General features: G+C 47.7%; 1 protein-coding gene across 3 annotated transcripts in view; it reads left to right on the top strand.

Annotated features, from left to right (window-relative positions):
* Window positions 1-14,212, top strand: part of llgl2 (LLGL scribble cell polarity complex component 2) — a 28,590-nt gene that overhangs the window by 3,745 nt on the left and 10,633 nt on the right. For all 3 annotated transcript variants that reach the window (XM_084485888.1, XM_084485887.1, XM_084485886.1), the window contains exons 2-14: window positions 4,397-4,523; window positions 5,724-5,821; window positions 6,752-6,833; window positions 7,162-7,277; window positions 7,686-7,844; window positions 9,180-9,342; window positions 10,084-10,216; window positions 10,327-10,381; window positions 10,661-10,815; window positions 11,748-11,959; window positions 12,436-12,503; window positions 12,892-13,045; window positions 13,794-13,898. In XM_084485888.1, coding sequence (XP_084342014.1) covers window positions 4,449-4,523; window positions 5,724-5,821; window positions 6,752-6,833; window positions 7,162-7,277; window positions 7,686-7,844; window positions 9,180-9,342; window positions 10,084-10,216; window positions 10,327-10,381; window positions 10,661-10,815; window positions 11,748-11,959; window positions 12,436-12,503; window positions 12,892-13,045; window positions 13,794-13,898 — 1,575 coding nt within the window. In that variant the 5' untranslated portion in view covers window positions 4,397-4,448. The remainder of the gene's footprint in view (window positions 1-4,396; window positions 4,524-5,723; window positions 5,822-6,751; window positions 6,834-7,161; window positions 7,278-7,685; window positions 7,845-9,179; window positions 9,343-10,083; window positions 10,217-10,326; window positions 10,382-10,660; window positions 10,816-11,747; window positions 11,960-12,435; window positions 12,504-12,891; window positions 13,046-13,793; window positions 13,899-14,212) is intronic.

The raw sequence follows: 14,212 nt of genomic DNA, 5'->3' as shown, positions 1-14,212 counted from the left end.
TGTGTTGGGCAAGGTCCACCTGAAGCTGGAAGTGATTTGGTCTCCGGACCCAGTGTTGTGTTGAGAAGGAGGCCACAAACACACAACAAAACACTTACTTAACCATAGTCTTGTTGGGGACATCGCTGGTGACACAATTGTTGGCTGAGCAAACATGTGCTGGGAAAAAAATACTGTGTGCCGCCACAAAGGCCTGCCCAACCTATCTGGTTTAATGTTAATCTTTAACAGGTATTCCTTTTTTCTTTTATCCCAGCCTGTAATATGGGTTATCTAAATATTCTGTTGGATGGTGACGCAGCCGATAGCTGGTGTTCTGCGCTTCTGCAAGATTTTAACCACTCAAAGCTGTCGTTTGAAACAAAAGTGCAAACGCAAACTAGTTTATTTGTACATGACTCAAACATAATGATGAGATGCTGATGGCTTTCCTGAGAGAAATGTTTTACCGTGTACTTTGTAACCACTGGGCCAACAGATGTGTAAATTGTTGATATTATGTCTGGCCAGCTGGTGAGCGCTGCTCCTTCAGTCTGTCAGGCCAAGGTGACATCAGTTCACCACCGACAAGACCTCCACACATGTCATTACTCATGGATTCAGTGTTCCTCTCTGATGCTCGATACCGTGCGATACATGGACATTGAGTCAACCTTTTTTTTTCTAAATCCAGAACCACTTATTAGTGAGACTGACCACAGGCACAGTATACAAGTCTGGTGCCTTACAAAACAGGATGTCATGCATATATTGGTAACACTATTCTCATGGTCTTAATATGGACTGCAAGTCTGCCTCACTCATCCAAGAAACCCGCTGCATGGAACGGCAGTAATGGGTGGTGAGGCTAGAGTGGGTGGGTGGGTGCTGTCAGTTGTAACACAGCTGACGGTGTTAAATATTACCCTGGGTCACACTAATTGCGATCTACTCTGGTACTTGGAGCACAGGCCACGGGTAACTAGCGGGTAGTCCCTTGCAAAGTACATCGAAAGACCTGTTGAGCTTCACACCGAATGTCTGTCAAGTGATACGAAAGCCCACAATTAAAGTTGTGTGTGTGTGTGTGTGTGTGTGTGTGTGTGTGTGTGTGTGTGTGTGTGTGTGTGTGTGTGTGTGTGTGTGTGTGTGTGTGTGTGTGTGTGTGTGTGTGTGTGTGTGTGTGTGTGTGACTTTCCATTGGTGGCAATATCGTTGAGCTTCTTGACTCTGCACACAGTTTATTCAGGGCTCTAGAAGCAGCATTATGTTCTCAAGGGTAATAACTGACTCCTGTTAATGTATTTCAAATCCTTCCAAAATGAACTGAGGCCGTATAGTTAGCTATTTTCTGTGAACTTATGGACGTATTATTAACTTTTGCCAATGGTCGAGATTTTCGCCAAACCGTTTTCTTCTTGTGAGGTAAATACTGTATCTTTGCATTTTACTGTTGCATCATATTCACTGCTTGCATCTCGTCATTCCAGTGTGCACATCACCAAGTCTCACCGGAAGGTGACTACTTACATACGTACATACATAGTGCCACGCAAGTTGACCACCGAGACACCTCAGACTTTACCACAAAGACGTGCAAGGGGGGAGGAACTTAATTCTTCCACTGGAAACCTGCGTTGTGTGATGAAGCGAGATCTTGGCTTCGATTGGTCAGCGGTATCAAACCCCGCTCAATGTTACGAGCTCTGCGTAGCATTCCAAACATCTTTCTGGGTTTCACAAACCCACCGTCGGACCCAGGACGACCTCTGTAATGCGGTCAAACGACAGCGATTCAGACATGGACGTTTAGGCTATTCCACTTTTTGTGCGTGAGGAAGTGTATTTAGGAAGAGTGTGTGAACGAGGAACCAAAGGCCGCCGTGTGACCAAGAGGCCGAAGGAACCAAGTGATACAGGGGGCTAAAGCAGAACCAAGTCTCCTGCTGTCCCAGAGCGACCGGGCTGCCATTGTTGGGGTGGGGAGAAACTGAGTCATTGTGCTGGATTGTGTCACAGACTTGTGACTAATGGCCTGTAGGTCTGGCTGTTGAACATGATGATTATTATTATTATTTCTTCCCCCCCTGCTCCATATTCGCCCCAGATATGGTTCTGGAGAACCATGGTGTATTTAGATTGGAGCCAAACCCGAGACATACTTTTCCTTCTTGGTTGTTTGTTTTCTGGACGTGGACATTCTTCTGTGTCACTTGGAGAGGGAGGGAGGGAGGTGAGGGAGGGAGGGAGAGAGAGAGAGAGGGCTTATAGGAAATGTTGAATATTTCTGTAGATTTTGTGATAAGGATATGACTGGCGGGGTGGTTGTATATTCAAGTGAAGCCGACGTTGTATTTTCAACAGTTAGAATACTGTTGGACTTGTTGGGCAAGGTGATGTCTACAGACCTGCATTATTCAACCCACTGGTTTACACTGCGTTATGCTGTGTGTGACCACGGCTCTGTTTTACAACAGGTGAGGCTCTCTTGGGTACCAGCCACTTTACCTTTCCTCACTCGGCTATCTGCAAACAGGACATAGGCTGCTCTTTTTAAAGGACTGTACTTCGTAGGGGTGTAGAGCGAATCTTTAGTTCATTCAGATCCCATATTGATTCGCGATTGAGTGCATAGGGGTCCTGATTTCAGGATCTATGTGTGTCGTGTGTGTATAACACGATGTTGTTTCTCCTTTGAGATAGTTCAATCAACCAACTGCAATAATTGAAACACACGTAGGCAAATCCAAAACAAAAAAGGAAAAACACATTTATTTGATTATAACTATAAAAAAAGTTGTAATTCAATTCATAGAAGTATAAACATAGAAAGTAAGGATCTGGATATATATATATTTTTTAAATATAGATTTCTTCTTCAGCTCTATTTTGTAGCTAAGCATGACCATGGGGGATGGGCACCACCCCCCCTCCCTCCCCGGGTAACAATATGGCAGCTTTTTTGGTGGAATTCCTCCAGGTTTATTGATCGACACAAGAATGCAAGGAACTCAGTTTCTCCTTAGAAGCCCTTCCCTCGCTTTTCTCCAACACACTGGAGTGGCTTATTGTGTGTGTGTGTGTGTGTGTGTGTGTGTGTGTGTGTGTGTGTGTGTGTGTGTGTGTGTGTGTGTGTGTGTGTGTGTGTGTGTGTGTGTGTGTGTGTGTGTGTGTGTGTGTGTGTGTGTGTGTGTGTGTGTGTGTGAAAGAAAGAGACAACAATGGCCTCCCCGCCGCACCCTTGTTGGGGCCCCTACCAACCTCTGACCCCAGTTGTCCTCGAAGAACCACACACACCTCAGCCAGATTCTAGTTCAGTTGTCAAGCTCAACATTAGGGGGGTAAATCAGAGCCTTCATGACGTCACGATATCGATTACTTAAACCAACGATTCGATACGATTCGATGCTCAAAACTTTTTTACATTAGGCCTCTATATCTATTAATATAATATCTATCAAATAAATCAACAAATAAAATAATCATTTGCCTTTTAATGAGAATACAGAAACCGTATTCTATAAACACACGTTAGTGCTTACTGTGCAGGGCTAGTATGGCAATCAGCCTATTCACTGTGAAAAATAAGTTTTTTTTGCGGACGAATCGATGCATCGAATCGTCGGCTGTATAATCGATTTAATCTATACAAATCGATTAATATTCACACCCCTACTCAAAATCCTATCCAACATCTTCACACGCACACAAACGCCGGGGCTACACAGACGACCACATGGTAATCTACATGAGACCTAAGGATTTGTCGAGGCTTCCCACTTTGATGTGGAGATGACGTTCTTTTTTCTTTTTCTTATGAACTCCTTCACGCTCTGTGGTCCTTTTGGAACTCTTGGCGTCTCATTGGCCAGCCCCTCTTTAAGTCTCCTCCCCCTCCCCTCCACCTGACCCCTTCTTCCAGGGCTCATTATAACCGTTTAAGAAACTATCTAAAGGAGAGGAGATGAAACACGGAGCCGGAGTGCTGGAGACTCACTAGTAGAGAGCTAAACCACTCTTCCTTTTGGGTTTGAAGTGTGTGTGTGTGTGTGTGTGTGTGTGTGTGTGTGTGTGTGTGTGTGTGTGTGTGTGTGTGTGTGTGTGTGTGTGGAGGATGTTGGTGCACCCTGGCTGCTACCTTGCATCACCCCAAATAGTGCTAGGCAAGGAGGTGTGACATCCCCCTCCCACACGCACACTCGCTCACCACGTTGAGCACTTTGAGTGCCTTGAAAAGCCATATTATAAATGCAATTCATTATTTATCTTGTTCACCAGCGAGCCAAAGCCAATCCAAAAACCCCCTTGTGGGAAAGGTTTGCGTTTCAGCCTCCAGCATCATAAAAATAAACTATTTTCTTCCCTTTCTCCCACCCTCTCCCTCCCCCTCTCCCCCTCTCCCCGGTGCTGTGTGCAGGGTGTAGTGGTGCTCCCGCTCCCAGGCTCCAGGGCCCCTGGTGGCGGTGAGGATGAAGCGGTTCAGGCGACACGGGCAGGAGAGCCAGAGGGACCGGCTGAAGCAGGACCTCTTCCAGTTCAACAAGGTGAGGAGGAGGTGGAGGAGGAGGGCGACCGGGGAGCCCTGCGGTGTGGTGAGAGACCCCTGGGTTGAGTGTAGCGTGGCCCCTGGGTTGAGTGTAGTGAGGCCCCTGGGTTGTGTGATGATGAGGAGGACTAGAAGATGCATCTGACATTTTCTTCCATACTTTTGCAATAACACACATTTCCAAGGCACGCTGTATCTCATCTCACGTTGTCAGGAAAGCAAGTTATTTCCAGGAAATGTCTTGTTTATAATTGTGAAAAATAATGGATGAAACTTGAGTTCTTGTGATCGTTTTTTTTCTGTTATGTATTTCAGTTAGTCATGTTTTATTTTCATTCATTTGAGTTCATTCCTTTCCGATAACAAGCTGGCCTGCGTTCTCTACGCGGAACCAGACCAATATCCCTGACAACATCACAATACGTCGCTGCCACTCGGCGAGATGAGATGACTCAGAAGTGGATAACCCTGTAATCACATTAATGAGCCGGTGGCAGGTGGTGCTACTAACAGGGTCCAACCGCTAGCCGTTGGCCGCTGTCCAACCGTCAGGACATGGCACAGTTTAAATTCTGCGTGATCATTCTGTTAGGAGTTGGGTAGACCCGTTCCTTTTCCTTCTGGCTCATATTTTGTGTTTTTTTTGGTTTCCCCACTGAAAATCTGCTGAAACGGCCTTAGCTTGTCATGTACATACTACTGTATATGTACAGTCATTTTCCTCTGTTGAGAAGTTCTGCTGTAACGAGTGTCGGTTTTTTGCTTATCTAACCATCACTGCCTCCTCCTCATTCTTCTCTTGTTCTGCTCCCATCTCCATTCCTATCCTGATATCATCTCCTCCTTTCGACTCTGTTCTTTCTTTCTCTTTCTCCCCCCCTCTCCTTCCACTCTCTCTTTCCACACTCTCCCCCTTCTTCCACACGTCTCTCTCTCTCTCTCGCTCTCTCTCTACGTCTGTCTGTCTGTCTGTCTGTCTGTCTGTCTGTCTCTCTCTCTCTCTCTCTCTCTCTCTCTCTCTCTACGTCTCTCTCTCTCTACGTCTCTCTCTCTCTACGTCTCTCTCTCTCTCTCTCTCTCTCTCTCTACGTCTCTCTCTCTCTACGTCTCTCTCTCTCTACGTCTCTCTCTCTCTCTCTCTCTCTCTACGTCTCTCTCTCTCTACGTCTCTCTCTCTCTCTCTCTCTCTCTCTCTCAGACAGTGGAGCATGGGTTCCCCCACCAGCCCAGTGCTTTGGGCTACAGCCCCTCTCTGCAGCTCCTGGCCATCGGGACTCGCTCCGGAGCCATCAAACTGTATCCTTCTGTGTGTTTCTTTCCTGTCCCTACGTTGTGCTGCGTAGCCTCAGCCTATGTGTGTGTGTGTGTGTGTGTGTGTGTGTGTGTCTGTGTGTTGTTGGTACAGTTTGAGCCAAGTGCGACTTTATTTGATTTCTTTTTTGAGAAGTTTATTTTTTTTCGTGTTGAAACCTGCCAGTGCTCTGCCTCTTAACACCTTGTGTGCCGCTTACACAGCCACCTGGGAAAGGTATTCTGTTTTCCCACGATGTTACGTAACAAGCGTACAGACACTAATACACCCACACAAAGGTGTGTGTGTGTGTGTGACTGTGTGTGTGCGTGACTGTGTGTGGGCATGACAGGTTGTGTGTGTGTGTGTGTGTGTGTGTGTGTGTGTGTTTTCACAGCCTTTCACATAATTATGTGAAAGTGCGGCATAGCCAGTAAGTGCCCTCTGCTGATTCACATGGACTTGGACACACAGACACAGACACAGACACACACACACACAGTTGTGATAACCCCCGTGCCTTCCCGTCTGTGGGATAATCCATTCACACAATAAAGGAGATTGTCCCGACATAAACGACACCAAAGGCTGTGGCACTGAGCAGCATTAGCAGCTGTCACTGGCCGCTCCAGGCTACAGGAGTCCCAACAACAGGCCTCCTTGTCCTCTCCGACGCCCACGATGACTTGGTGGTAAAGCCAAGCACTCAGGTTAAACGATTAGTGTGTGTGTGTGTATGTGTCTGTAAGACAAGCAATTAAACATGAACATTGCAACTCCTGCCAGGCTCTTGTGAGAAAGCACCAGCAGGGTTGTAACGGAAACATGTGCGAGGCGAGTGTTGTGCATGCTGGGTGTACTGGCGCCTGCACCGGCTTTACCACCACCAACACCACTACCACCATACTCCTGGCACTTCCTTGACCGTCGTTCAGCTACGGAGCCCCAGGCGTGGAGTTCATGGGCCTACACGACGAGAACGCCGTGGTCACCCGGGTGCACTTCCTCCCTTTCCAGGTGAGCCACCGGCTAGCGGTTAGAACCAAGATGGCCGTCGGGTGAATAAGGCCAATCGGGTGATAGAAAAGAGTGTGAATTGATGGATAACTATATTGATGGATAACTATATGGATAACTATATAACGCAGAGTCTTCTAATGGCAATGCTGTGTGTGTGTGTGTGTGTGTGTGTGTGTGTGTGTGTGTGTGTGTGTGTGTGTGTGTGTGTGTGTGTGTGTGTGTGTGTGTGTGTGTGTGTGTGTGTGTGTGTGTGTGTGTGTGTGTGTGTGTGTAGTAGTTGAACCTAACCAGAGTCCATGTGTGTGCGTGTCTCTTTAACGTCCAGCTGGAGCTGGTGACCTTGCTGGATGACAACAGCCTTCACATGTGGACCCTGAGGGCCCACAAGGGCGTGTCGGAGCTGCTGGAGATCGGACGCTTCACGTTGACTGGACCACCAGGGTATGATGTCGTTTAACCGCCACCTCTCTCCGATGCTAGGCGGCAACATTACAGAAAGAAAGACGGATCTATCTATCTGGCCTGTCGGCTTGTGGGGGAGTTGCTCCCATTGGAGGCTTTTAAAGCCTGGCTGGCTGTGGGATTTGGAGGCAGGCACGTTGTTGTGAACCTGGACCTGATTTAAATTGCATTTCTCAATGTTGTGGTTTGTAACTTTTATTGTCTGTAATTTGTACCATGCTGTCTGTCTGTAACCGTTGCGCTGCCAGCCATCTTGACCAGGACACTTTTGTAGAAAACCTTTTTAATCTCAGTGGGGCTCTTCCCTGTAAAAAATAATTAAAAGAGAAAATCCTTATATTTGATTTATTTCTATTGATTCTCGTCTCCCCCCCCTCCCTCTTTCAGGGCTCCCCCCAGCGTTACCAGGGTAACGTCCGTGCTGGCCCACTCGTCAGGAGAGCTGCTGCTGCTGGGCACCGAGGGCGGTCACGTCTTCGTGGTGGAGGTCCCCGGCTTCCGGGAGCTGGAGGAGAGGAACATCAGCCTGGACCAGGTGGCCAACAGGTTGGTACAGTAGCAGTGTAAAGTGTGTTTGTGCACACACACACACACACACACACACACACACACACACACACACACACACACACACACACACACACACACACACACACACAGAATGATCCCAACTGATCTGACAGATTCATGTCTGTTGGCTCCCATTTCACTCTGTTGTGTAAACACCCAGGCGGAAACATGCAGGTCTGTGACAGTGATATATGACATATATGACAGTCCCCCCGGCATTTTGATTCATCCTCTGAATTTGCTGATTTAGCGCATTGTTATTTTTGTACTGCTGAATTGGTGAAATCTTGCTTGCTCAGTGTATGCGTGGAGCGGAGCAAAAAAAATAAAAATAACGTGGCAGGCTTCTACTTTCCAAACCTGGAATTTCCTCCATCCCTATTGAGCGGAGACAAAGAGAGAGAGAGAGAGACACACACACACACACACACACACACACACACACACACACACACACACACACACACACACACACACACACACACACACACACACACACACACACACACACACACACACACACACACACACACACCTTTTCCCCTGCTTCCATCCAGCCGTGGTGAACCCTCACTGCAAAACTGTGTCGGTTGGAAAGTTTGAGGAAGGACGGAAAGAAGCTAAATGGCGCTCCTGGCTGAAGCAAATTACATGTGCAGTATCTTTATAGTTAGACTCGGGGCAACCAGGGGGAATGTTTTGGCGACACAACACACCCTCTGTTAATTTCCGTTTTTTCCAAATTCCGTTATATAAACCGTGCATGGAGGCACGCGCATGGAAACGAGGGTGCGTTATGGTGCAACGCTAAAGTAAAGTGTACACACCGAGGAGTGATAGTTTCTGCAAACACTCATGACGGAGGTCAGGCGTTTCCCCGGTGATCGTTGCGTCCCCGTTTCCCGATAGCGGGAACAAAAACAAAACGTGACTTAAAAAAAATGAAGGCGCGATTGAACCCTGATACAGGTCCCCAGGAAGGACTGTTGATTTTTTTTTTTTTACTTGATCACTCACTCACTCTATCACTCACTCTATCACTCACTCTATCACTCACTCTATCACTCTGCTCCCATCTCCACTCCTGTCCTGATATCATCTCCTCCTTTCTACTCTGTTCTTTCTTTCTCTTTCTCCCCCCTCTCCTTCCACTCTCTCTTTCCACACTCTCCCCCTTCTTCCACACGTCTCTCTCTCTCCCTCTCTCTCTCTCTCTCTCTCTCTCTCTGACCACACCACCACCACCACCAATACGCTCCAGTGTGGCCTTAACCTAGTTTCTCTCCCCCCCTCCCTCCCCCCCCCCTCAAGTGTACCAGAGGACTACATCGGTCGGAGGAACCTGGAGCACGTGGAGACCCTGCAGGAGAACCCCGTGGACCCCAACCAGGTGGTGATCGGCTACGGGCGCGGCCTCATGGTGGTCTGGGACCTGGAGCGGCACCAGGCCGTCCAGCACATCCCCGCCACGCAGGTACCCCCCCCCCCCCCCCCCCCCGGTGCCTGGGTTGGGGGTTACCTACCGAGCTGCCACATGAACCTCAGTTGATCGTACACGTGGCTGTGTTCCGATACGATGACTGTACAGTAGGGCTGCTCGATTATGGAAAAAAAAATCATAATCACGATTATTTTGGTCAATATTGAAATCTCGATTATTCAAACGATTATTTTTGAGTTTGAAAACATGATGCGTTTATTCATAATTTCTCTCCAAAAAAAAACACTTTGTAAATGAGAACTTAGAAATTTCCCATTAAAAATATACACAAAATGGTCAAATAGAAAATAAAGTCCAGATATGAATCCAGCTGTTCTGCAATTTCTATAAAAAAATAAAAATATATATATTTTTAATCGTTTCAACTCGATTATATTAGTTTGGTGATCGTTTCACTCTGAAATCGAAATCGCGATCAAAATTCGATTAATCGCCCAGCCCTACTGTACAGACAGAGGAGCGCCCGATCACAGTGCCTTTCAGTTGAGGCCTTTCCGTAAACAACCAAGATGGCTGCCACCGACGTGTGACACCATTCGTTGGTCTCTGATTGGTTGTTGTTGTTGGTCCATCCAATTGCGTCCGTAGGCATTTTTGGTCGGCGCCCGTCGGTTACGCCGTTTGGTCAGGCTTGGCGTGTGTTATACTACCGGTGTTCGTCGTGTTGTTTTTTTTTTAAGACTGTTCATCTCGACTTCTCGTTCTGCGCCGCAGCAACTGGAGAGCACGTGGTGGACGGAGGACGGCGGTCATATTCTCAGTTCCCATAGCGACGGCAGCTACTGCAGGTGGACGGTGGGGGGGCAGAGCTCCAAGGACGAGGAGGAGAAGTCCGACATTCCTTACGGTGAGCTCTGGAGAGAGTCTCTCTCTCTCGCTCTCGCTCTCGCTCTCTCTCAAAACTAAGAGTAAAACTCAAACTAAGATGCATTCTATTTGCGTTTTTTTCTTTTATAGGACACTTCCCATGCAAGGCCATTTCCAAAATCATCCAGCTACCCACAGCAGAAGGGTGAGTTCCCCTTTTCATTCTTGAACCACTTCCCTCCCCCACTCCTTTCCTACACAAACAACAACGTCATGAAACAACCGAAGCGCCATATAGACCGCGTAACTCCGCCTCGTCTTGGGCAAGGGTGATGTCAGCGTTAATCCCGCCATTGTTTCAACACCGAAGCTGGAACCGTTTTTTTAACAGACTTGTTTGCTTGTTCTTTTGTTACACATTAATCCCTCTGCAAACAGAGGTGAACTTGAACGCGCGCGCGCGTGTGTGTGTGTGTGTGTCCAGGCCTCCCTTCCTGCTGTTCAGCGGTGGCATGCCCAGGGCCAGCTACGGGGACAGGCACTGCATCAGCGTCATCCACAGCAAGACCCATGTGGCGCTGGACTTCACCTCCCGCATCATCGACTTCTTCGTCATCAGGGACGGCCCTCGGCACACAGGTGCGGCGTCCGGTGTACGCTTAAAAACCCCAACGTAAAGGGGACAACGCGTGATGACAACGCTTTTAAAGGGATGATATTATTATGCCACCAGGTGTGAGTGTGCTCAGCCATTTCAAGCCTTTTTGAAAATCTGCCCTTTCCTGTGGTTTAGTGACGTCACAAGTGGTAGTTTCCACCTAGATATGTGATGGATAGATAAGCAACATTTGCCACAGTCCAATGGTTAGGCTGGTACACTGATCTATCCATCATGCATCGAGGTGGACACACCCACTTGTGATGTCACTTAAACACAAGATAAGGCAGATGTTCAAGCGGTTTGTAAGCGGCTTATCACACTAGCACCTGGTGGGAGTAATATCACCCCTTTAACTAATAAAACATCTTGAGTTTAGAAATTAAGAAAGTACGCCGTTGGCGTTTAGATTTCTGTTGGTTTTCGTTTCGGTCAGCGTCCACTGAGGTCAAAGTTTAAATCTTTGGACCATCGGACCATCGGTCGACCATCGGTCTACTTTGAGTACACTGTCAAACGGAACAATCCGAGCTGTCAGCTACTCTGGGTTTAGCTTCATGCTCAACTCCATATTAAACCACAGACGACACCGGCGCCGAAAACTCTTTGACGCGTTGATGGCTGCAGAGTTTGGAAAGAGATGTGAAAGGAGAACCGTCACACTCTGCAATGTTCTAAAAGAACAGAGGACTGCTTCCAACGCATGCTACGAAAAAGATGTGTGTCTGCATGAAAGTTGTTAACCCTTTTCTATATTATACTTTTGATTTTGGGCCATTGCCTTTTAAAGTACTTATGGATATTCTGTATACAGTGTATAAAGTACACTCGGCAATGCATCTAAACACAACCCGTAACGCGTCGCCCTGATGAACCGCCTGGCTGGCTGGCGCTGTGCTGTGCTGCTGTGCAGGCGACCCCGGAGCCCTGGTGGTGCTGGTGGAGGAGGAGCTGGTGGTGATCGACCTCCAGACGGAGGGCTGGCCCGTCATCCAGACCCCCTACCTGGTGCCCCTGCACAGCTCGGCCATCACCTGCTCCCACCACGTCTCCGCCATCCCCCTCAAGCTGTGGGAGCGGCTGCTGGCCGCGGGCCAGCTGCAGATCACACACTACTCCCCCAAGGTCAGCCCGCCCGCCTCCCTTCTGCGGGGGGGGGGGCACGGCTGTCCACCGCCGTGGCATCGTGCCTCTCCCCCCCCGCCCTCACTTTTTTATTCATTCATTTTATCTGGAAAACCTTGTGGAAAAAAATTAACAATACTGCAATGAAAGTACAGTATTCTTTTGTGTGTATTTGGGTTTCACACAATGACTTAGAGTCACACACACACACACACACACACACACACACACACACACACACACACACACACACACACACACACACACACACACACACACACACACACACACACACACAGTCACTCCTTTTTAAGCTCATCAGCGTGGTATGCCGGTACCTTAAACACAGACATTCCATTCGCTCTCCTGTCGTCCAGATGGTAATACTGCAGGATTATACTTAAAACTTTCATTTCCCTCACCCCTCTCACCTCTCCTCTCCTCCTCCCCCTCCCTCCCTCCCTCCCTCTCTCCAGCCGTGGCCCATCACAGGAGGCCAGAACCTGGGCACGGACCCCCCCCAGAGGGACCTGCTCCTCACAGGGTGGGTGTAGCTGCTGCTGTCGCTGTAGTTCCACTTCCATGTCACAGACGTCACGAGCGGTTGTGGATGTTTCTACTTTTGGCACCATGACGCCATCGAGTGATGACTTTCGTTCTATTTCTGTAACTTCCGCAGCTGCTTTTTTGAAAAAAGTGTATTTATACTTTTCAACGTCTGTGAACCTATCTTTGTGTTTTAAATGTATGATAAGTCACACTGCACTACCACCTTTGGTCTCTAAACTAATAGTACAACTATAATTTATATTTAAAATATAATATAAATATATAATATAAGTGTGTGTGTGTGTGTGTGTGTGTGTGTGTGTGTGTGTGTGTGTGTGTGTATTCTCAAATGACTGACTGACTGGATGTGTTCCTCTCTGAAGACACGAGGACGGGACGGTGCGGTTCTGGGACGCGTCGGGGGTGTGTCTGTACCCCATGTACAAGCTGAGCACCGCCGGGGTGTTCCACACCGACGCCGACCCCAACGACAACATGAACCAGAGCTCTGAAGGAGAGTGGCCTCCCTTCAGGAAGGTGCGTGCTTTTTGACCAATGACGACTAGGGATGGGTCAGAATATTTGATTATTCGATTATTCGTTCCCGAGGGTCAAAGTCGATTTTCAACATTCGGACCGTTAACATTTTTTCCCATTCAAATAAACAAGAATTAACGGACGGAACTAATGTTGGTTCTGTAGCACTATTCATTTTTTATTATTATTATTATTATTATTAATCATGTACAGAAAAACTATATACACAATACACAAGCATAAATATTAATATATATGCATACAACACAAACACTGATCACTGTTAAAGTTTGTTTTTTTGCGTTTAAGATATTAAGTGATTTCTTGCCGATGATCCATGGCTGCCTTTGTCGGCACACATCGAATAATCGACTATTCGTTCATACCACCCACTGATTATTCGACCATGAAAAATTTGAGTAATTCACATCCCTAATGACGACACACGTGTTCATGGGAAAATATATATCGGAAACATAAATACCGATGATGAGGGGCTATTTAATTTAATTGTATCGCATTTCCTTGTTTTTTGATTGGCCAGAAATACCTCGAAATCTGCTTCTGGAATTGTGGATCTGGTTACTAAAATGTACTGCTTAGAATGAAAGATGTGTAAGATGGGAGTGTTTATAAAAAATCGTGTCACATTTTTAAAATATCGCACATAACATAACACACAAACATCCTATTCTCTCCTGCTCTCCTCATCGTCACGCTGCTGTCCTCCCTCCCTCCCTCCCGCCAGGTGGGCTGCTTCGACCCCTACAGTGATGACCCTCGGCTGGGCGTCCAGAAGATCCACCTGTGTAAATACAGCGGCTACCTGACAGTAGCCGGCACCGCAGGACAGGTAACTTCCCCCCCCCCCCTACCCCCGGGCCTCTGGTCCTCTGGTCCCCGATACGTAAAGCCCAGTACCGCTTTACCATTACGCGGGGCTGTGAAAGAATCAAGGTCCGGCAACGTCCAACGAGAAAGTCGGACCTCCGTTGGGGGTCTTTTTTTTTTTTGGGATTCAGACCCAATGGGGAGCGAGCATCTGATTGATGATGGCAACGGTCCAACTTTTTCCTTGAATTGTGTTTCCGCGGAAACTGATGTTGACGTTAGGGCACGGCCGAGCGTGGCGGTTCCCCTTGAAGAGAAAATCGCCGCAATCGTGGC

This window comes from Micromesistius poutassou (genome assembly GCF_964030765.1).
Source record: "Micromesistius poutassou genome assembly, chromosome: 21".
NCBI classification, from domain to species: Eukaryota; Metazoa; Chordata; class Actinopteri; order Gadiformes; family Gadidae; genus Micromesistius; species Micromesistius poutassou.
The sequence above is the reverse complement of the archived record's forward strand: the minus strand, read 5'-3'. Positions and strand labels throughout refer to the sequence as shown.